This window comes from Coenobita brevimanus, chromosome 94 (assembly GCF_032717465.1).
Source record: "Coenobita brevimanus isolate Jiangsu-jjx chromosome 94, ASM3271746v2, whole genome shotgun sequence".
NCBI lineage: Eukaryota > Metazoa > Arthropoda > Malacostraca > Decapoda > Coenobitidae > Coenobita > Coenobita brevimanus.
In genome coordinates, this window is record NC_137047.1 from 6955359 (window position 1) to 6978619 (window position 23261).

Below are 23261 nucleotides of genomic sequence, written 5' to 3' on the forward strand. Positions count from 1 at the left end.
ACACCCGCGGTTTGGTCCAGTTTTTGCAATGTCATTTTGGAATGACACCCGCGGTTAAAGGGTTAAGGTAAGAATGAGGCATATGTCTTTTATGGTGAGTTTCTTACCATATCTTTCCAATTTGGTCTCCAAAAGTCTATAGTAATGGTTGTGTATGAATTTCTTCAAAGTTATATAGCCTCTATGAATTTCAGTGAGGAAGAGATCCCTTCAATTACAGCACTTTCAGTTGATTGGATGGTAAAATATGTTACAGTACTTTGCTTTATACAAAATTATGTACTGTCTGTGATTAATATTGCTAGTTAATTATTGAGTGAAGTAAGTGCTATAAGTACGTACTTTTCACTTTCCCCCTCCCCCCCTCTCTCTCTCTCTTAGGCATGTGCAGCTATCAGACCTCCACAAAACAAACCTGGAGGCCATGAGGAAAACTAGAGCTGCTGGAGATAACAGTGGAGGGCTCACTTCAGCTCAGTATAGAGACCGAGCTAAAGAGCGGCGACAGAAATATGGAGAACCCAGTGTGCCTGCACCAAACAAGCTGAAGGTAAACTTTTGAGAACATTATACAAGTGATGTCTAATTAAATTAGTCTTGTGGTAATGTTATGCACATAATGACTCTTTGATGAGGATTATAGCATAATTTATTTATTACTGGTTCGATTGTTTGACACTTATTTACATTTGCTTTTACTTTGCTTCAGTGTTAAGCAGTTACTGAGTTGAATACCATTTTCAAAGGAACGTTACATAGCTTCAAGGGAAGAAGTTGCAGCCTCCAAGTATGAAGAGCCTACAAAGCAAGGTATTGGCAGTGACAACATTGGCAACAAGCTACTGAAGAAGATGGGGTGGACAGACGGGCAAGGACTTGGTAAAGCCAACCAAGGTCGGACATCAATCATTGAAACAGAACGTAGGGTGGCCACAGCTGGACTAGGTCTTCAGGGTAGCACATACAGTGTTGTGGGTGACAGTTACAAAGAGTGTGTTAAAAAAATGATGTTCCATAGATATCAAGAACTGGATGCACAGGAAAAGTCAACTAAAAGTTGAGTAGTTGCTATTTGGACTTATTTGTTTAAACAAACATGACAAGAATCGTAACCATAATTCACACATTGTATAGTACTGTACTTGAACACAAAGCTAATTTATTTTAAATGGTTACATAACTGTACAGATTTTACATGCACTAATTTTGTATCAAGGTGTTAAGATGTATATATTGTCACCTAAAATATTGAAACTGTGTTTCACAAGATTAAGGTCATACGTATGTCTTGTTTTTACATTGAAAAGTAAACTTATTGTCTTCACCCAGGTTATAAAGATGCTGGAATTTAGTTTAAAATGTAGGACAAAGGAGAGTACCAGCAATTAAAAATAACAAAAGGGTCTAGAAAAAAGACTGCTGCTTGGTAAATATGATTATATTTGTGTGATTCGAATAATGTGATATACTTGTTGTATAGCTTAGGTGTATAGTATATGTGTACTTCTTTATAAAGTAGTATTTTTGTTTATAATTTTTTGGGATGGAGAATAAATGTGGATGTTAATATTCTAGTAATTAATTACCCTTTCACTCTCATCTTAAATGTCAGGACCAACTGCTTAGTCACGCGCTCCTACGCTCCTCGTGGTGCAATGTAGGATTGGATGATGGATGGATTAATTACCCTTCTTTAATTTAATGGAAAAAAGCTAGTGAAATTGTAAGAGGTTGTTTATAAAAATGTACAGTACTAAAATTAATATGATCTCTTATTGATATTCTTACTGACCTTTACATTTATTACTCAAGAACAGTATATAAATATACAAATGTGAAAACAGCTTATGTTTGGAATATTCCACATTGTAACATCTTGAAATGAATTTTGTAAACTTATATATTGTAAATACCTGCTCTACAGCCTGTAATTTAATTACAGGAAAAAAAAAAAAATGCAGGTACACTGCTGTATAGGTATAGCTTTCCTCTGGCAGTGTGAACCACCGAAAAGTATGTACAGTACTTGTAATGGTTCTATCAAGGCATTACAGTAGTAAAGGTTGTTTACTTAGTTTTTATAACGGATACTACAGTCTACTTCTTTACTAAAATGTACATTTTCTTATTATTAAAATATGTTTTTTGGTGAAGAATACTAGGTTGTGTGCCACACTTACCATTATAAAAAGCAAGGAGATCGGAATTATCACAAACAGTACCCAACTATGTACACAGAATAAAAAGAGCAATGTTATTACTATCCCTTGTCAAAGTACAGACCACTGCTAACAATACTGATCACCTCTACTACTATTTGCAATACAAATAACATTGTTGAAGATATGAAATAAGTTCAGCCATTCTTTAACTTTAGTGTGCGATGCAAAAGCCAATTCAATCCTCTATGAACACCAGAGAGTGTCTTCACCTCCACGTCACATACCTGCAATAGATCATAGCATAAGTAGTAAAATCAGTGGACTAGCTACTTAAGGTTTACAGAAGATGATTAAATTAGGTGGAATATTACCTACATCATTACTCACAGGTGGTGGCAGCCATCATCCACTCTTGATCATGGGTGAGTATGTTCTGCTGAGAAATGAGTGGCCTGACACAATGATACAGCCCAACTGTGATGGCTTTCAGAGGCTAATAACTTTTCTATTATGTAAGACAGAATGATACAGCCCAACTGTGATGGCTTTCAGAGGCTAATAACTTTTCTTTTATGTAAGACAGAAGAGATCTTTCAGTAAGTATTAGAATTTTTTTTATTACCCATACATTTACTCATGAGACCAAAGAAACCCCCTGGAATCCCAGCTTTCCAAGGGGGAGTACCAGGGATATCAACTGATATGCTCCACTATGAAACTGAATTAAAACAGACTTCCTATTGTAACATAATGTATTCTTGCAGGAGTTCGCTCACCATCCACTCAATTTAGTGCTGCTCTTGGGTGACTGCCTCCTTCCTCTTCTGTCGTACTTTCCTTCATTCTTTTCTCTTCCGTCTATGGGTGGCCCTACACTGAGTGACAAGCCAAATGGTTTCCTGTACACCAGGAAACCATTTACTATGCTGGTTGGTAACCATATAACCAAGTTATAACTCCTGGTGGTTTAGTGGGTAATTAAGGCACTCCAATCGGATTGATCTGGTGCAGGTTTATGTCCAATGGGTGGTTGGGAGTAATTGCTTATGTAATGCCACTCATGGATGAGTGAAGCTGGTCACACTCATCTGAAATGTCAGGACCAACTTGCCTAGCGCTGGGCTCCTACGTTCTTCGTGGGGCAACACGGGATTAGATGATGATGATGATGACTTAATATCAGATACAATATTAATCCATCATCCAATCCTACGTTGCCCCATGAGAAGAGTAGGAGCCTGGGGCTAGGCAAGTTGGTCCCGACACTTAAGATGAGAGTGACCAGCCTCACTCATCCCTGAGTGGCATCACGTGAGCAATAAACCCAACAACCCCTTGGATATAACCCTCCACCAGCACAATTCGACTGGAGTGCAATAATTACCCACTAAACCACCAGGCGCCATAATTTGGTTACATGGTTACCACCCAGCGCAGTAAATGGTTTCCTGGTGTACGGCTTGTCACTCAGTGTACGGTCACCTGCAGGCAGAAGGAAGAGGAAAGAAAGACAAAAGAGGGAGTGTAAAGTCACCCATAGACAGAACGGTGAGGAAAGACTGAAATAAAGAAAGACAGAACAGGAGGGAAGGAATGGGGGGAAGAGAGGTAAGGGCAGAGACCCAAGAGCAGCACTTCATCAAGTGAGTGGATTATGCTCATAGTTTTAAATAAATGTTTTTTTTTTTTTTCTACTTTTAGGGAGAGAAATCAGCAAGGGTAATTGCCCCATTTCTGGGTTTTATCATTCGATGAATGGCCGAAAGTTTACCAATGCATTTCGTTGACAAAGCAAGTCAGGAGCAGAGAAGTGAACACTGCATGCATGATAAAGATAAGGGTGCCTCGCTATATGCACATCCTGAGAGAAAACGTTAGAAAGTAAATGTTGTAGCTCAATTATTCTTCTGTTACTGTTCAATTACCTCACCAGAAAAATTGAAAGCTTACACCAAGATGAAATTATGATGATAGGCGTATGTACAAATGCTCGCTTGTCACGCGCTCACAAAGCACACTTACTGGTGTAGTGCTGCCTACTTCTTCCTTCACCTTTACCATTCTCCTTCTGTCTGCCCTCTTGTCTTCCTGTTTCTCCCATCTTTCCTGCTGCTTTTTATTACTCTTCTTTCCTTTTCAGGTGGCTTTACATTGAGTGACAAGGTTTCCTGTAAGCCAGGAAACCCTTTACAATGCTAGGTGGTAATCATATAACCAACCCACACGTGTTTCTTACATGTCAGCAAGTGGATTGGCGGAGGGTTAGTGCCCCTCCCTGTAAAGCCACTAACGCAAAGACTGGCCACCCCTTACAGGATTATGGTGTCTGGCTATAAATAGATAGACAGATTACTCACATACTGTATACTGTTTTCCAGTTACTGTACATCTATATTACTAACATTTGCCCACTTAGCAAAGTTGAAATCCCACTTTATGGTCAACAATTAACTATAAATTAACGAGGCAGTGACTACTAAAAGAAATATGAATTTAGCATTTCAAACAGTAAGGTTAAACCCTTCCATGACATTTTTTTATTTTATTCTTGCTATCTAAAGATTTTATTCACTGCAGAGACTTTGAACTGGCAGTGTCAGATTAGCCTTCATAACCCCTCTGGTATGAGAGGGCTGATTAACCCACCTCGTCTCGACCGATTTTCCAACACTGACTCCCCCCAATCCTGACCAATTTTGGTAAAAAAAATTTTTGGATCAAACCTCCGCTTTTGGTGAGAAACATCAAAAATTCATAGAGAAACTGCTCACCTGAGGTTTAAAATACTCAACACAGGTAGCAGTACCCCTTATCTTACTGGGTTTTCTATCAGGCTTGCTCCAAAGAAAATGAGTTCTATGGGAGGGTACTATTCCACACCACTCATAAACGGCATTTATTTATTTATTTGGTACGAATTTATATGTAGTGCGAGAGTATATTGGTTTTCACACAGTAATATAGGCAATATTAGCATTGTTTCACTCACCAAACACATCAACATACGTGACCTTTTTTGGCGACACTACCTGATCATCATTTCTGACTGTTCCTTCCCCTAATGCTACGTAAATACACTGTCATCGATTGGGGAATCACTCTGGCCCTGAATTTCATACTGTGGCAAGACATGTCTTTACTGGCAGGTCACTGGTAACAGGTGAATTGCCGAGACAATGGCATGTGGCGGGGGGGGAGTGGAGGTCATGCGGGGTAAGGCATTGTCCCTGCCTGGCATCAAGTAAAGGAAGGTGTCCCGTGTATATGTACCAAAAATCACACGCGAAAACTGAAAATTGTGCAAATTAGGGACCTTGCAACTGATGCGCATTTATACACGTCAACAGGACTGACTGTGACAAAATGTGTGGACGTATATACTGTATATGTCAACGGGACGGGGCAGGTTAAAATTATCTGGAAGTAGCAGAAATGAGCTTTAAAAATAAATCAGATAGAAGGCGTTACGATTTTGCAACTACAATAGTTCAAGTGCTGTATCAGTCTACTGTGCTAAAATCAGAAGGTACAAATCATCATCTACCTTACAAAAAAGCTACCTAGAAGGATTACTTACGGCCCACGGCAAATCAAGTGATTGTAGGACACTATGCAACATTGCAGGACGATGACGGTTTGCAGAGGGATTTTCTTCAACTGATTCAGCGATGTTGCAGACACTGGGGGCACAGCACTCAACATCACAATCAGAGTCTGTGGGAGAAGCCTGAGGGTGGTCAAGGTGAGCCAGCAGCACTAGCACTGGAGGGGTTAGGTTAGAGGGAACTGTACGCAGCATGGCCTCCAGCTCCAGTACGTCTAGGGTGTGCTGGCATGTGCTGGTGATGTAGGCAGGGCAGGTGCAGGTGGCATCCATGTAACAGATCAACCCATCCACTTGCGGGATCACCTGCAAGTAACTTACATTATGGTAAGTCCTTGTTAAGTGCTACATATACTGATATTCTCTTCTAATAAGTCCACAATAAATTGCAGAAAACTTACACATGGATGGACAGATGAACAAATCAATGAATGGACAGGCATATGCTTGGTTGGATATGGAAGAAGAGAAAGGTGATGGATCATATCGTAGTTTTATATATCGTTTATAATGGCTCCAACATGCATGCATTGGCCATCATCATCTCATGATGATGGATGAATGAATAGGATGAATAAATTCATGATTGGATGGATTATAAATTCATGATCAGATGGATGGGTGAATGAACAGGATGAATAAATTCATGACTAGATGGATTATAAACTCTTGATCAGATGGATGGATGAATGAATGAATGGATGGATGCCTGGAGAGATGGATGAATGAATAAATGACTGAATGTATGTGCTAACTAACCTCGGCAACATCTGGGTGGAACGCTGTACCGGAAGGTCCATCAACTAGGAGGCGGGGACGAGCACGACGCACCAACAACAGGTTCAGGAGGTGGTGGATGTACTTGACTGTCATTCCACCACCTGACAGGAAAAAGAGCACAATCATCATTAGGAACATATAGTTACTACTGTAAATACAAGCGGTTCTTGTTATAAGTCTACCTACACCCAGATGCCTTACTTCTAGAAGGGATGGCCATGACCAACCAATTCCAAGTCACCCTGTCTTCTGGCATCAGGGTATCCTCCCTCCTACTCACACAACTCTCATTCACATCTCGCCATAGTCATACTGTGATATTATATAAGAATTCATTATTCTATTGTAGAGAAAATCCTCATACTTTTTAAGGTGAAAACAAACATCTGAAAAACATATTCTACTTTCACTCTATAATACAGCAGCTGCATTCTTGGTAAACTGGCATTATTACTGTATTATTTTTTTTTTCTTTTTTGAAATACTGAAATACCTGTGCATTTTTTCTGGCAAATACATGAATGGCTACCATCAACCCTCGGAAGTACTTCCATGAGTGAAGTTCTGCTACAAACTTGTTAAGGAACCATACAAACATTACTCTGACAGGAAATATTCAGCCACAAGTGTATAAAGTCAGACTCCAAACTGACGTTCTTACTTGTACAAATCTTCTTATACATCTTTTATATATATATATATATATATATATATATATATATATATATATATATATACAGTATATATATATATATATATATATATATATATATATATATATCTATCTATCTATCTATCTATTGCTGCCAGACGCCTCAATCCCATTTGGGGTGGCCACAAACAAATCGCCTCCACGTCGCCCTGTCCCCCGCCATTTCACTGCCCTGCTCCCAACTCACACCTCCCTCTCTCATATACCTCTCCACCCCATCCCTCCATATATATATATATATATATATATATTTAATTTCCCCCACCAGCTTCAGCAACTGCTGGGAAGTACTTTGCTGGTTTTAGTTTGGTGTAGCTTCCAGTCCATAGAAAACTTCAGCTGAACCATGATTGGCCCCAATATGAGGATTCCTTAAGTGGAAGTATGGTGGTATTTTTTTGTATCTATGTATATACAGTATGTACAGTAAACTCTGAATTATCCATTATAATTCAGTCAAGCCCTATGTCAAATAAAGTGAAAAACCAGATATTAAATAATACCCTACCATCGACTCGACATTCTAAATCGAGTAGGACACTGCATTGTTGTCCTGACCCTCCACCCTAAAAACTTTCCCATAAGTAAAAGATAAAAGGTAATGAATGAGATGAAAAGATAAAAGGTAAGCATAACATACAATACAGTAACACAGTACATAGTGTACTACACTATGTACTCACTGAGTGTTGGCATTGACGGAGGGCAGAGTTGTATACCATGCGGTATAGTACTGTACAGTGGATGTAATCTAATGTGGTCTAGTGGCAAACGGCTTCCCCAAAGATTACTCCAGACCATAAGCTTTGCAGCAACAACAACGAACATAGGATGCCACAGAGTTAATCATAGCACTAGGATTTCAAGATCATGTGGTCAGAAGAACGAAGAGCACGGACACGTCTTTACTCCATGACATCTACGGGCGAAAATGAGAGCAAGGCAGCATTCTCAGCACACTGGGTGAGCCATTCCCACAACAGATTCTGATTGGGTGGCACATGCGTTCTCAATGGATGGAAAGTTTCGGGGTTTTCCTGGGGGCTGGTTGGCTACTGCTTACAAGCCAATTGATACGCCTCAACACTGGATACTGCATGGAACCAACAGTTAAGTCCTATTTCGGTGCCAAATGTTTCATAATTTCACTGGAATTTTAATAAGGGCCGAGCCAGCAGCGCTGGATATTGTGCTGCAACGATGGATAATTGAGAGTTTACTGTATGTATGTTTTTATCAGGAGTGGAGAAAATAAAATTACCAATACAAGTACATACCAACTCCTCCTGGTTTTCCTTTGACAAATCCAACAGTGTCAAAAGTTGATCCTTTGGATGCAATGAAACTGAGAAACAACTTCTTGGACACTTCTGTTTCTGGCATACCAAACAGCAAGTATGTTGGGGCACCTTCGCCCCTTGAGAAAGGCTGAAAATAGACCTGCATCAACCATTTACATCATGTGAATACTGATATGCATATCAGCCACTACTGACACTGGGAGTTCCAGGATAATAAATAGGTTTAATTGGTAAGGCTGTTCCTAGGCATCTTCACAACCTCCTTAGGCTGTGTCCTCATCAAATGCTTGCTGACATGGGCAATTGTGGGCAAGAGTTTTGTATTACTGTACTGTTGACCATACAGGTGGCCACTGAATATTGGTGGGCCTGGGTGAGAACTTCTGTGAGGTACAGTAATTTATTTATTTTTTTTATCATTTTTTTATAATGGAAGGAAGAATGAATCAAAGGCCAGGAGCCCACAAACCGTTCCTTTAAAAAAAAAAAAAAAAAAAAAAAAAAAAAAAAAAGTCAGCCAACTTCAAGATCCGTTTATTTTGAGGTGCCTGGACACAATGCATTTGAAAGACTGGAGATCATAAAAGTAGGAAATACAGACAGAAGGAGACAGTTCCAGAGCCAACCTGCTGCATAAATGAAAGACTGGGAGTAACGGTTAACTCCTGCATTAGAGGACTGGACAGAAAAAGGATAAGAGTTTGATGTTAGATGGGTGATACGCACCCATCGTAGAGGTGGAAGGATGCACGCAGACAGTTCAGAGGAGCAGTGACCATTGAAGTAGCGACAGAAAAGATATAAAGATGCAACAGTGGGGTAAAGAGACAGAGGTTGAAGGGAGCCAGTAAGAGGGGGAAAGCTAATGAGACAAAAAGCCTTTGACTTCACTCTATTGAGAAGATCTGCATGTGGGGAGCCTCCCCACACATGAGAGTTGTACTCTACGCAGAGGTGAATAAAACCTGTGTATAAAGTCAACAACTGTGCATGGGTAAAGAAGGTACGGAGTCAGCTCAGCACGCCTAATCTCTTGGAAGCAGATTTTACAAGAGATGTAATATGATCTTTTCAAGATAAATTCCGAGAGACTGAAACCCCAAGTATGTTTAAGGATGATACAGGGTTGAGCTGGATATTATTAAACATTAGTGGGTACACCCGTGGAAGATTTTGTCGGGTTGGTAGGTGTAAGAGCTGTCTCTGATGCATTAAAAACAAGATCACTTTTACCCCATTCAGAGATATGAGTCAAGTCAGACATAGGTGTGCCATTGCCTCATCACTGTTTGTTGAAGTAACTGCCGAGATGGACGCTGCGGGAACCGAATGGAAAGGTGAAGGGTGGAATCATCAGCGTATGAGTGGATAGGGTTAGACATACAGCTTAGAAGGTCACTGATAAATAAAAGGAAAAGAGTTGGTGAAAGGACAGAGCCCTGAGGGACAGCACTAGACAGATCTAGGAGAAGAACGGTAGCCGTCAACAACAGCAACTACAGAACGACCGGAAAGGAAACTATAGATGAGGGCACAGATAGAAGGAAAGAAACCGTAAGAGGGCAGTTTAGAAATTAAAGACTTATGCCAGACTCGATTGAAAGCCTCTGAGATGTCAAGTGCAATGACAAAGCTTTTGCCAAAGTCCCAAAAGGAGGATGGTCAGGAGTCTGAAAGGTAGGTGAGAAGATCGCCAGTGGGGCATCACTGATGGAACCCATACTGACGATCAGAAAGAAGACTGTGATGGGAAACATGCTTAAAAAATTTTCTGTCAAGAAATGACTCAAAAACTTTTGACACAGGATGTTAAAACAATTGGGCAATAGTTGGAGCATTGGGAATGGTCACCCTTCTTTGGGAATGCCTGAACGAGAGCAAATTTCCAGCAAGAGGGAAAGGTACAAGTTGACAGACAAAGGTGAAAGAATTTGCCAGGATGTAAGCACAGAAGCACAGTTCTTGAGGACAACAGGAGGGATCCCATCAGGCACATATGCCTTGTTAGCAGTGAGGCCAGTGATGGCAGAAAATACATCAGTTGAAGAAATTTCAATGTCAGCCATGAGGAAGTCAGAAGGGGGAAGTGATGGAGGAAATGCACCGGAATCATCTACGCTGGAACTGGAGGAGAAAGTATGAGTGCAGAGATCTGCTTTATCAGTAGAAGAAACAGTTACAGAGCCACCAGAGTAGAAAAGAGGAGGGAAGGATGATGAGATAAAGTTGTTAGAAAGGTTTCTGGCAAGGTGCCAGAAGGAGTGGGAGGAATTCGAGTTGGAGGGTTGAGCACTTTTTTTTTTTTTTTTTTTGTACTGCCGAAGCAAGTACTTAGTACACGTGAAATTATTTTTAGCAGAGTGAAGAACGGACTTAGCATGGTTCCGGGCAGAAACATAAAAAAAATTGTGATACAGAGGTGGGCTGACTCTGGTACCTTTTATTAGGCCTGCTCCTTGTTGTGACAGCATTAGAACAAGCGTTATTAAACCAAGGCTTTTTGGCATTAGTCAAAGGATATGAGAATGGAATGTGTGCTTCCATGCCCATGAGAACAGCCTCTGTAATGCCCATAGCACACTCAGATGGCTCCTGGTCATGGAAACAATAATCATTCCAGGGAAAATCAAAGAAGTCCTGTCTGAGGGCCTCCCAATCAGCAGATCCAAAGTGCCACAACCGACGTTTCTTTGGAGCATCCAAAGGCCATACTGAAGTGATAGGACAGGTTATGGTAATAAGGTTATGATCAGAGGAGCCCAACAGAGAGGAAAGATTAGAATTGTATGTAGAAGGATTAGTTGTAAGGAAGAGGTCAAGTAAGTTGGAACTCTCTCCAAGGCGGTAAGGGACACGAGTAGGGTGCTGTACAAGCTGCACTAGGTCATTAAGAACAGAAAAGATGTATGCTTGTTCACCAGGTAGATCAGTGAATGGAGAGGAGAGCCAAAAATGGTGCTGAACATTGGAATCTCCTAGACTGGAGATTTCAGAGAAAGGAGAAACGGATAGGATGTGTCCCATCATAGAAGTAAGACAGTTGAAGAATTTTTCATAGTCAGTAGAATTAGGGGATAAGTAAACAGCAGAGATATATTTAGGCAGAGAATGACAGGAAAGCCAAAGCCAGAGAGTAGAGAATTCAGAAGAATCAAGTTAAGAACACGAGAGCAAGATAAGTCGTTGCATACATATTGGCTTTGAAATGAGTATAGAGAAAGTAGGAAGACAGAGGAAGGAGTTTGCTATCAGTTGCCTCAAACAGCTGAGTCTCAATCAAGAATAGAAGGTGAGGTTTAGAGGAGAAGAGGTGGTGTTCAACAGAGAGAAAGTCAGAGGAAAGGCCGTGAATGTTGCAGAAATGAAGAAAAAGTAAGTCACACAATGGTTCCAGGCAACTGGTTGAGTTGTCATCAGGAGAGGGGCAGATCCCCCCCCCCCCAGGGACTCCAAGGCTTAGTTATTAGATGACATTTTTTACAAGAAAAAAAAAAATGAAAAGGAAGTGAGGTGTGTAATATGCATGTAGTTTGGTGCTGACAATTAGGGTAACTTGTATTAGAGAGCATGCTGGCCTACTCTCTGTGTTACTGAAACACTGAAAAAGTACAGCAAAATGGGGATGGTCAGGAACTAGTCCTGACGGCTGATGAAATGGGAGCTCCAGCTCTCTCTGTCATCAGCTTTCCATCCACCTTAGGAGTACTGCCTTGCTCAGCTGGTGCTACAGTCTACTCCTGCCCACAGCAGCAAGCATTTGGTGATGATGTGGCCCTACTGAGGAACAATACATTTTAGGTTACACAAAATCACAGTCTTCAGGATCTAAAGGGCAGATGAAAAATTATACGTTTCTGGCTTTACAGGCTAGAACACTCCTTTCTGCCTTTACATACTGGAACATTCCAGGATCTGACATTTTACATTACTGTGGGTACATGTTAAGAAAAGATGAGAAATAAAGACATAAAAATGCCACAGAGACCCAGAACTAAAATAGCTACAGAATTTTAAGTCTCCAACACCACATTTTTAAAAGATGGTTTGAGTACCTCTTGTGACAAAATAAGAGTTTACTAATCAACCAAATATTTGAGCTGTCTCACATCAGAAGGAGCTGAATTGGCATTGCCTCCATTGAATATACTGAAGAACTGGTCAATCATGTCTGAAAGTGCTGTTGATGTGCTGGGGGTGGCCATTTTAGAGAGCAGGTTTCCCATGTCAAGGTCCTCCTGACTCCTACTGCTACAAGAATCTGGATCCAGTATTTCATACCTGAAATATAATTAACAGCTACTACATAATGCATTTAACACTGCATGGAGTCTTTAAAAAAAAAATAAAAAAAAAAAAAAAAAAAAAAAAAAAAAAAATTGTCCTGATAGCCTGATTGCCAGAATATAATCCACCCATTCATCCATCATCATATCCTACGTTGCCCCACGAGGAGCATAGGAGCCTGGGGCTAGGCAAGTTGGAATATAATAAAAAATATATAAATAAATAAATAATCTGTAATGCAGTGATTGATATACTGTATGTCTTTAATGACGAAGTGGTTCCATACTGTTTAGAAGTCAGTACAGTACTTAATTTTAGTCAGCTGAATGTAAAAGCAGTAGAAAGAGCAGGATAAGTACTGCATTTTCAAAGCTAGAGGAAAATGGATGAGAAGTACTAAAGTGTAATTTAATCTAGTGGAAAGAGTAGAAAAAGTATTATATTTTTACAGTCAAATCATCCAGCAATATCCAAAATAAAATATGGAAGATTTTCTGAAAAACAAGTTAGGAAATGATACTATAATAATAAATCATTTTGTCATAATCAAGATGTTAAACATGAGTAACCTATTATGTATAGCACATAGACTACACTGCATAAAAGTTTCATTAACATGTTAATTCTGACCAATTGTAGCACTAGCAGTTGCAACTCCATACTCATATCGATATGACTCGAGTGGACGTCAGACTTAAATTGTCTTCTGCAGTCCAACCTCCTCCTCTGGGGTACAGGGAGGGGGTAGAGGGACATTTTTAAAACTAGGCAGGCGGGCCACCCAATTGTAGCAGTGCAATCATGTGAAGGTGTCCCCTTCCTTCTATCCAATTACCACAACTGTACAAGAAGTTTCATTATTGTTTAACTAAGGTACTGTATGACAGTTGGATGGAATGACTCACAGGAGTTTGTTGTTGACGAGGAGTGGGTCTCGCACCAGCATCCCTGCATGTGGATCAGGTGTGAAGTTTGGTCCAGATAATCCTAGATTTATTGTCTGTAAGGAGGTCAAGGACTAATGGTCATATGCTTAAACCTTACATTGCTACAAGGAAGGCATGCCCATAATCATTTTTTTACAACATTTTCTGAAGTACCTCACAAAAATAAAACATGCCTGGCTTCCCATGTTGCTCTGACTGCCCTCTGAAAATGTGGGATGCACACTGACCAATCTAGTAATAGCCTACCATATGAAGTATTCAACAAATGTCGATTAAAACAAACATAAGGCTTGCCTTTCTCTAGCTAGCATATGTGAAATACTGTTAGACTAACTAGTCAGTGAGGAACAGCACAGAATCTGAATGTAAAAAGTGCAATGGAAGAGAATAACAGGAAATGGATGCAACAGAAACAAGCAAGGAATTCAGATGTAAAAAAAATAAAATAAAATAAAAAAATAAAAAAATAATAATAATACAACTATGTATGTAATCATATATGAACTAAAAGAACTGACATAGGCTATGGTAATTACAAGAGTATACCTGTCATCATTAAATAACTAACTACTGGTACTCATCTTCATTCAGCCAGGTACCTGTACTACTGAGAAAATGCCTGTAAACCTCTACATACAGGTGTCACTTTACAAAGATAAAAATGTGCTATGCTTTCAATTTTACAAACTCATTAAAACTGTACCTTTGCCCTCAACCAAAGCTTCCTTTTCCACATGAACTGGTCACGTGTGAGGTTCCAGGCAGCGCGGCATGTGAGTGCCAACGCTCGGGTGTCTCGCAGGTTTAAATGTGCTATCACCTCCACACATATCGGCTCCTGGAAGAGATTATTGAAGAGTTAGCACCGACAAGACAAGAGGTCTCATCTATGCTAAATAAAAGTTGTAGCAAGAATAAACCGGTGCAAGTGAGAAATGCCTTCCTGAAATGGATATAGCCAGGTCATTCAACTGCCTGGTAATAGAAACGTCCCTCAACTACCTCCCTATCTCTCAAAAGTAGGATGGTGAGACTGTATAGGATCATCTTAAGTTTGCAGTCCACCAGATTTACCTTTCAGATAAACCCTGGGCTACAACCATCTTCTACCACTACTACTACTACCACTGTTACTATTACAGCTACTATGGCAATGAAAGACTGAACAGGGAGGCGACCAGAGATCAAGCGGCCTGGAAAGCTGCCATTAGGTGACCAAGGCCGACTCATGAAAACAAGTTGGAGCCTTTATAAACAATATGATACGATATCGGTATGAATTATTTGCTGTGTATACGCATGAAGCAGACATGACTCAGAATAACAAGCTGAAATAGCCCCAGAAAATACTGTTCTTTTCTGCATGACCCAATTAGCAACAAATTAATCAAGATTAATTAAAAATTCATGCCACTTTAGGTCAATCAGGGTCCATTCATAACACTTCACATCCAAACCAGCCAATATGTCTGAGCCTGGATGCTGATGCTTGCCATCCTGTGGGTTAGAGGTCAAGTCTTGTGTGTGTATACTGCTTGTCATTCTTCTTATTATTATTTCATCCATTCAGGTAAAGTCAGGTCATATTTAGGTCTACGTATGCCACTTCTCATCTAAATAGGTCAAATTACTCTATATTCAGTTAAATTATTGGGAGAGAATGTGGGTCAGTGTAATAAGCATGTGAATGGTGAGGGGCCTGAATTAATGGGAGAATTAAAGTACTGTACCCTGGTGCAAGAAGAGGCTAGAAAAGAAAGGTAAATGTATAGGGATGTAGGGAGTAGAGTGGTGCTCAAAGATGAAAGGTGGCCAGTGCTATGAAGGCCTTGATATGAATCAGAGGACTGAGCATGGAGGCTACAAGAGGATTGAATGAACGTATGTTAGTGTGGATATGAAAAGAAAAACATTATAATTATGGGTCGCCCACACATCTGTAAGACTTGCAGTGGTGGGGGGGATTCAAGCCCCACACAGGTGAGGGTGCAGTATGGCACAATGTTATTCATTAAAATATGGGTCTACAACTGGTATGACATGAATGTGAAGAGTCAACAGTGAGAACAGGAAATGTGACTGTTAAGGAATGTGTGTGGATTACATACCGGAATAGTGGATAAGATAAGAACTGTTGAGGTTCATTAGAGATAAGGCATAAGAAAGTCCGTTAAAAAAGAAAAAAAAAAGTAGAAGTGTGGTTAAATGATACTGCCATACTGACAAAAGAGAATGGATAGAAACATGGTAGTGAAAAAGGTATAACTGAATGAATAGGAGCATTCAAAAACTCCCCAAAGTTGCCAATCTTCACCTGATAACTTAATTTGAAAAATAAAAATGTGGTCAACTAAATTACTGTTTTGTAAGTGTTTCCTTTATCACTTTCTTCATAAGTACAAGTTTATTAACATATCCACTCAATAAAACGAGGAAAAGAAGCTTCATTAGAACAAAGTTGATGGGAATCACTAAACTAAGAAAACTAACCCTCTAAACTTCAGGACAAATATTCTTTGTACCTTAAAACCGATTACACCTTACATTCCCAGTCATGACTCTTATTATAGTTTTAATCAGATAACACTTTCAGACATATATGTGTATATATAATAGGAACATGAAGTCGTTTGGTTGCAAAATATTTATAAGAATCAAATGAAGACTGTATGCACCCGCCCACATCAAGTTTTGCTGTTGTCTTCCTGAAAATATTGGTACTTGGGATTTCAGTCGTTGGCTTCATCTTCCCATTATTTCGGCTTCAAAAACTACACCTTTTTAATAACGTATAGTCGGTACATTTTCTTCTGCATTTGCCTGATGAAACATTAATCTCTTTGATAACTAAATGACACATTTCAAATTAAACATGCAGCAAACCTTCTCATAATATGTGATGAATGTTAACAGACCACGTGTCGTTTTATGCATTCCAGTAATTGTTCTGAGGTATTTTACTTATTAAATAATACTGCATATAGAAAACTGGTATAAGAACCAATGATTACAGTATTGAAGAATGTATGTACTCTTCATCACTAAATATCATGGGAGGGATTTTAGAAAGTATAGGTATAATCCGGTTTAACGATGCAATCGGTTAAGTAAAAACCCATCATTAGGCAAAGTATCATATCTCGAGGTAGATTTAACATGTAAAGTATAGGGATGCATTTCTGAGCCTTGGGTTTCCCCCAACCAAGTCCTAAACCCACCCAAATGAGTCCAAAAACAAGTTTAAAGCCAGTCTAAATGGCCTAACAGCTGTAAACGAAGCTAACCTAAGCCTAACACCTGTAAATAAACTAATAAAATTTGAAAATCATCAAATATAAGTCTGGAAAAAAATTAAGCTTAGTAAACTGTACCCCAAAATGACAATGTTCACCCTACCTATGGCTAAAACACATAATCTAAGTCTAAAAACAGTTTATAAATCAACCTAAACACACAACTTTAGTCTAGAATATCATCAAACTCGTTAATAAAAACTTAAAACCCATCATTAAACCGGGGTTTGGCCATCACTAGGGGGGAAATGATGGTATTCCTACCCCATCATTAAGCCGGGGTATCACACCTACGGGTATCGTATACTCAGGTAAACCTGAATATGACTGTGCAGGCAGGGAGTAGTTGATTGAGTTCCTAATTAAATTACTTGGCAATCACTGGCAACTCCTGAGCTTGTGAACGTGCCTATCTGAATGTGGGAGGAAATATGAATGATGGACTAACAGACTGGGCAAATGAATGTGTGAGATGACAGGCATGGAAGCTGAGAAAGGTTAAGGAACTGACTAGGGGTGATATAGGCAGATGATGTAACAAAATGTAGAGATGCACAGGACAAGGGTTGTACCCCTTTCCTAACTTGATAGTCTGCAGAATGGCTCTATCCCACAGTTGTATATGAAATACATTTGAAAAGAAAATACTGTATAGTACCAGTGGGTTGGTACAAAATATGCATGGAGGATGGAGCCATCTTTTAGGTGAGAATTAGATTTATGGTGATGATGATGACAATGATGATGTTATTAAATGAAGTTCATTAAGGCCACTTCAAGTCCAGCTATATTTGCTGTCTCTTCAGGTCCCCTCACACCCAATGAGGAGGTCCATTCCCATACATTCCAATCTATCAGACCCATTCATGTCCAGCCAGGTCATTATGTCAAAGCATGTCTCTGCAGATCCCCTCACCCCCAGTGAGGCAGTTCATTCCCTTACATTCCAATCCATCTGGCCCATTCATATCCAGCCAGGTCATTAGGTCAAAGCATGCCTCTTCAGGTCACTAGAAGTCCATGCAAGCCTTTCAAGTCCATTCTGCAGCCAAATAGTCAACTTAGGCCACTCCAGGTGCAATGCAACCCTTCACATCCACCTTAGCAAGGTGTACAGAAGTAGGTTTTCAAGTATGAATAGGATCCATCAATAAATTTGGGATATATGATTACCGTACTTAAGGGATAGATTAGGTTAGGTTAGGATGTTTGGTTAACTTTGCATTAAATTGGTTACCAGTAGGTTAATATGAAATAGGTTAGTAGTGGATAGGTGGTGACAACCATCATCCATTCACTTGATGTAGTGCTGCCTACTTCTTCCTTCACCTTATCACCCTTTTTCTCTGTCTGCCCTCTCTTGTCATATTTCTACAATCTTTCCTGTTACTTTTCATTACTCTCCTTTTCAGGTGGCTTCACAAAGAGTGACAAGCCCAATGGTTTCCTGTATATCAGGAAACCACTTACAACACTGGGTGGTAACTGCATAACCAACCCATATGTGCTCTCTACATGTCAGCAAGTGGGTTGGTGAAAGGTTAGAGCCCCTCCCCATGAAACACCTAACTCAAAGGCAAACGACCACCCATTATAAGATTAGACACATGGTGTCCAGCTAAAGATAGACAGACAGTTAACATTAAATAGGTTAGGTTAGGTTAGAATAATTAAGACTGGGTCAAGAAAATTTTGGTTAAGTTTGGATAAATATGAACTGATAAGGGTACGGTAATTTCATTCAAAAATGGACATCTAAAATGGCATCTGTCATTGTGCACCACAACATGGCGTCCAATTGTAAAGAAACACCGCTTTTAAAAACTTTTTCACCATTTTTTAAAATAAAATACACTGAAACATGAAAACAGTCAGAAAATACTTAACCCTTTAACCGCGGGTGTCATTCCAGAATGACGTTGCAAAAACTGGACCAAACCGCGGGTGTCATTCTCGAATGTTTGTGAATATTTTGAATACCCCGCGTTTTTTCCGTGCGCCAATTGTTTCAAGGGAGAGTAGCTATTAAGTTCTTTCACTCCAGCCGACCCCCACCTCCCTCTTCCCCCCCCTAGGGCCCCACCTCCCACCCCCTGGGCCCCCCACCCTACCCCTGACCAAGCGCGCATCAGTATCTGTCCAGCTGTGTGAGTGACAACACATGTTGATGTGGCAGTGAAGTGCAGGCAATTACAGTGCCTTTTACCTGTCTCAGTGAACACAGAGTGGGTGTTTATCGTATGTGCAGTGTTCATATATGTTTATAGTATTATTATCAGAATGTGATTGGCATTTGGTAATGGTGTGTGAGCGAAAAATAGTGATTACAACACCGCTGATTTGGCAGTGAAGTGCAGGCAATTACAGTGTCTTTTACCTGCCTCAGTGAACACAGAGTGGGTGTTTATCGTATGTGCAGTGTTCATATATGTTTATAGTATTATTATCAGAATGAGGTTGGCATTTGGTAATGGTGTGTGAGCGAAAAATAGTGATTACAACACCGCTGATGTGGCAGTGAAGTGCAGGTAATTACAGTGCCTTTTACCTGCCTCAGTGAACACAGAGTGGGTGTTTATCGTATGTGCAGTGTTCATATATGTTTATAGTATTATTATCAGAATGAGGTTGGCATTTGGTAATGGTGTATGAGCGAAGGTAATGATGTGTGAGCGAAAAATAGTGATTTTACACCCCTCACTTCTAACGGCACTGCCCGTCCTGTGAAAGTCAACAAAGTCATGAAACCTACATCAATGGAAAGCTGAAGGTTAGTACTTTCTAATGGTACCTTATTTTTTTCTCTAGCTTTATTCTGTGCAGAGTTATTAAGGTGTAAAGGTTTGTTTACATTTGGCTGAAACCCCCGTGGGAGAGGACAGTCAGACCAAAACAATACCCGCGGTTAAAGGGTTAAAGAATCCCATGAAGAGCTAAAGTAAGCAAAAGACAGAAGAACGAGACTACATCTGTGAGCCAGGTAGAAGGGTGGGTGGTGAACTGAATGAAAGGAAGGCAATGATTGATTATGTGTGTGTGGATGAAAGGATGCGATGTTTAATGGATGCAAAAGCTTATAGAGGTTGGGGGATTGGACTTTCTGACCACTACTTAGTGGTGGCCAGAATCGAGATCCAAGTAAGATGGAGAAATACTGCAGAAGAAGGGAAGGATGGGAAGAAGGAGTAGTTGCAAGGAGAGTGGAAAGGTTACAAGAGGATGAGATAAAGGCAGAATAAGAGAGAGAAGTGGAGGAACAATTGGGTAAATATGAATTGGAGCAGATGGGGAACATGGAAGGTGTGTGCAAGATATTCACAGAAGAAATATGTGCAGAAATGTGATGTGGTGTGTTGGGTAAAGAGAAGATGGAAGGGAGTGCAAGGAACAGCATGGTGGAATGAAGAGGTGAGACAGGCTGTGGCACAAAAGAAGAAAGCATACAATGAATGGATGAGAAACAGGGGCGTGGAAGAAGCTGAGAGACGGAAGAGAGAGTTATAAGTAGAAAGGAAGAGAGAGGTACAAAGATTATTAAGAGAGAGTAAGAAGAGAGTGGATGAGGAATCTGGAAGGAATTTGAGTGTAAAGTGGAGGGACTGTAAGTTAATGTTCTGGAAAGAGGTGAAGAGAGTAAGACAGGGTGGCAGTGAAGTTAGAAGAGGAGTGAAAGATAAAAATGGTATATTATATACTAGCGGAGAAGGGAGAAAAAGTGAGCAGATGGAGAGAACACTTTAAGAAATTGCTGAACATACAGAATGGATGTAATGCAAGTATAAGTGGCTGGGGAATGGCTGGGAGAAGGAGGGAGGTGAGAAGACAGGAAGAAATCAGTAGGATAGATGTTGTGGAAGCAATGAAGAAAGTCAAATTGGGGAAAGCCCCAGGCATTGATGGAGTGTGTGGTGAAATGCTGAAGCATGGGGGAGAACTGGTAGTAGAATGGATGTGGAAGATGTGCAGATTGGTCTGGGAGGAAGGTAGAGTCCTGGAGGATTGGAAGCCAGGTATAATTATTCCCTTGTATAAAGGAAAAGGGGAAAAAGAAGTGTGTGGTAATCACAGGGGCATTTGACTTCTTGGTGTAATAGGAAAAGTGTATGGTAGGATACTTATTGACAGAGTTAGGGAAATAACAGAGGAATTAGTTGAAGAACAGGGAGGCTTTAGGAAGGGAAGAGGTTGTGTAGATCAGATACCGCATTCATTCTTAGATCTTTAGTGGAAAAGTTTCTAGAGAAGGGAAAGAAGTTGTATGCAGCCTTCATGGATTTGGAGAAAGCATATGACAGGGTGGAGAGACAAGGATTGTGGAAAGTATTATGAATATATGGAGTAGATGGGAAGTTGTTGAATGCTGTGAAGAGTATGTATGATGTTGCTAAGATTGCGGTACGTGTGGATGGTGAACTGAGTGAATTTTTCTCCTTGAAGGTTGGGTTGAAACAGGGATGTGTCATGTCCCCATGGCTGTTCAATCTGTATATGGATGGGGTACCAGTAATAAAAGAGACACAAGGTAGGGCGGTGGATGTTGGAGTGACCCTGGTGAGGGAGAGTAGTGTTTGGAAGCTCCCTGTGCTGTTGTTTGTGGATGATGCTGTGTTGTTAAGTGAAGACGAAGGGGAGCTGCAAGGCTAGGTGGATGAGTTTGGAAAAGTGTGTTAGAAATGGAATCTAAAGGTGAATGTAGGGAAGAGTAAAATGATGGTCTTTGAGAGGGGTGAAGTCAGTGAATGTACAGTGAGGTTGGATGGTAAGGAAATGGAAATGTGAGTACGTTTAAGTACGGTACTTGGGGAGTGTGATGAGTAAGGATGGAAGTTTGGAGGGTGAAGTACTTGAAGGGGTACAACAAGGAAGAAAGGTTGCTGGTTCCTTGAAAGCTGTGATAAGAAACAGGGAAGTGAGCATGGAATTGAAAAAGTTACTGCATGACAGTATTGTGATACCAACTCTAACGTATGGAAGTGAAGCTTGAACGTTGTTGGAAGGACACAAGTCAAGAGTGAAAGCAGTGGAAATAAGTTACTTAAGAGGAGCCTGTGGGGTCACATGGAGAGACAGGCTGACAAATGAGGATATAAGGGAGCGTTGTAGTGTGGATGTGGATGAGATAGGAAGCGTTAGGAGGAACATACTTAGGTGGTTTGGCCCTGTGGAGAGGATGGAGGGTGAGAGACTGACGAGGAGAGAGTATGTAAGTGAGGTGGAGGATGGGAGAGGGAGGGGGAAGCCAAGGATGAGATGGAGGGATGAAGTGGAGAGGTATATGAGAGAGGGGGGTGTGAGTTGGGAGCATGGCAGTGAAATGGCAGGGGACAAGGCGATGTGGAGGCAATTTGTTTGTGGCCACCCCGTACAGGATTGAAGCATCTGGCAATAGATAGACCGATAGATAGAAAACCTGACTATTATGTATCCATCCTGGACGACTCCCATTGCTGTCTCAGTGATATGTGAACTCAAGTTGTGACTCTAAACAACTTTTATTAATAACTTCTCCTTCTACAATCAGTAATTTCTAAAATTTGAGTTTTCAGCACAGAGACACAGATACATTTCGTACAAAAATAACAACCACTGACTTCATCTACCTGGGTCAAAACTGCAAAATAAGGTGGTCCTATGTCTCCTTAAGGATTACCGGATATTCATGATGTATAATTACATGTATCTATCTTTGGTGAAACTGCAGGAGAGCTCCCATGCATAAACTTTACAACTGTATATTTTTCTCAATAAACTATAACATAGGCTAATTATCATTGTGATGGTTTGTAAAAGTTGCGGAAATGCGTAATTTTGAAGTTATCAGCTATAAAGCCACCAGTTTTATGTGCAAACTGTGGCACATGGCCACCTGCCATGTTGGACTCTTAGGCTGATTCAGCTCCACAGTCAATCTGTCACTACAGTAATAGTTCATCCTTATTGACCTAATCTAATAAAACCTACCCTAACCTAACACTACTTAACGTAACCTAATCCAACCAAACCTAATTTAATTTAACATACCCTAACTAACCTGAATGATTTGGGGAAGAATGAATATTGGGTCCGAATTGACCCATTGCCCTCTGTAGGAAGCCACTGCCAATATCAACAAAACTAACTTTGTGTTCTTGAATAACATGTTATTTTCACAGAATCTGGGTGTCATGAATGAATTTAC

General features: G+C 40.3%; 2 protein-coding genes across 4 annotated transcripts in view; one reads left to right on the forward strand and one right to left on the reverse strand.

Annotated features, from left to right (window-relative positions):
* The window catches only part of LOC145412808 (RNA-binding protein 5-like), a 36105-nt gene extending 33789 nt beyond the window's left edge, over positions 1-2316 (forward strand). For 2 of the 3 annotated variants that reach the window (XM_080282591.1, XM_080282592.1), the window contains exons 15-16: positions 382-550; positions 747-2316. In XM_080282591.1, coding sequence (XP_080138717.1) covers positions 382-550; positions 747-1061 — 484 coding nt within the window. In that variant the 3' untranslated portion in view covers positions 1062-2316. Of the gene's footprint in view, positions 1-381; positions 551-709 lie in introns of all 3 variants that reach the window. The other variant, XM_080282593.1, reaches the window with a different exon arrangement.
* Positions 2317-2338: 22 nt separating this feature from the next.
* The window catches only part of LOC145412812 (uncharacterized), a 34550-nt gene continuing 13627 nt past the window's right edge, over positions 2339-23261 (reverse strand). The window contains exons 3-9 of the mRNA XM_080282596.1: positions 14494-14628; positions 13749-13843; positions 12666-12837; positions 8536-8686; positions 6526-6647; positions 5740-6072; positions 2339-2446 (exon numbers count right to left, since the gene is read on the reverse strand). Of these exons, the coding sequence (XP_080138722.1) occupies positions 2357-2446; positions 5740-6072; positions 6526-6647; positions 8536-8686; positions 12666-12837; positions 13749-13843; positions 14494-14628 (1098 nt within the window). The 3' untranslated portion in view covers positions 2339-2356. The remainder of the gene's footprint in view (positions 2447-5739; positions 6073-6525; positions 6648-8535; positions 8687-12665; positions 12838-13748; positions 13844-14493; positions 14629-23261) is intronic.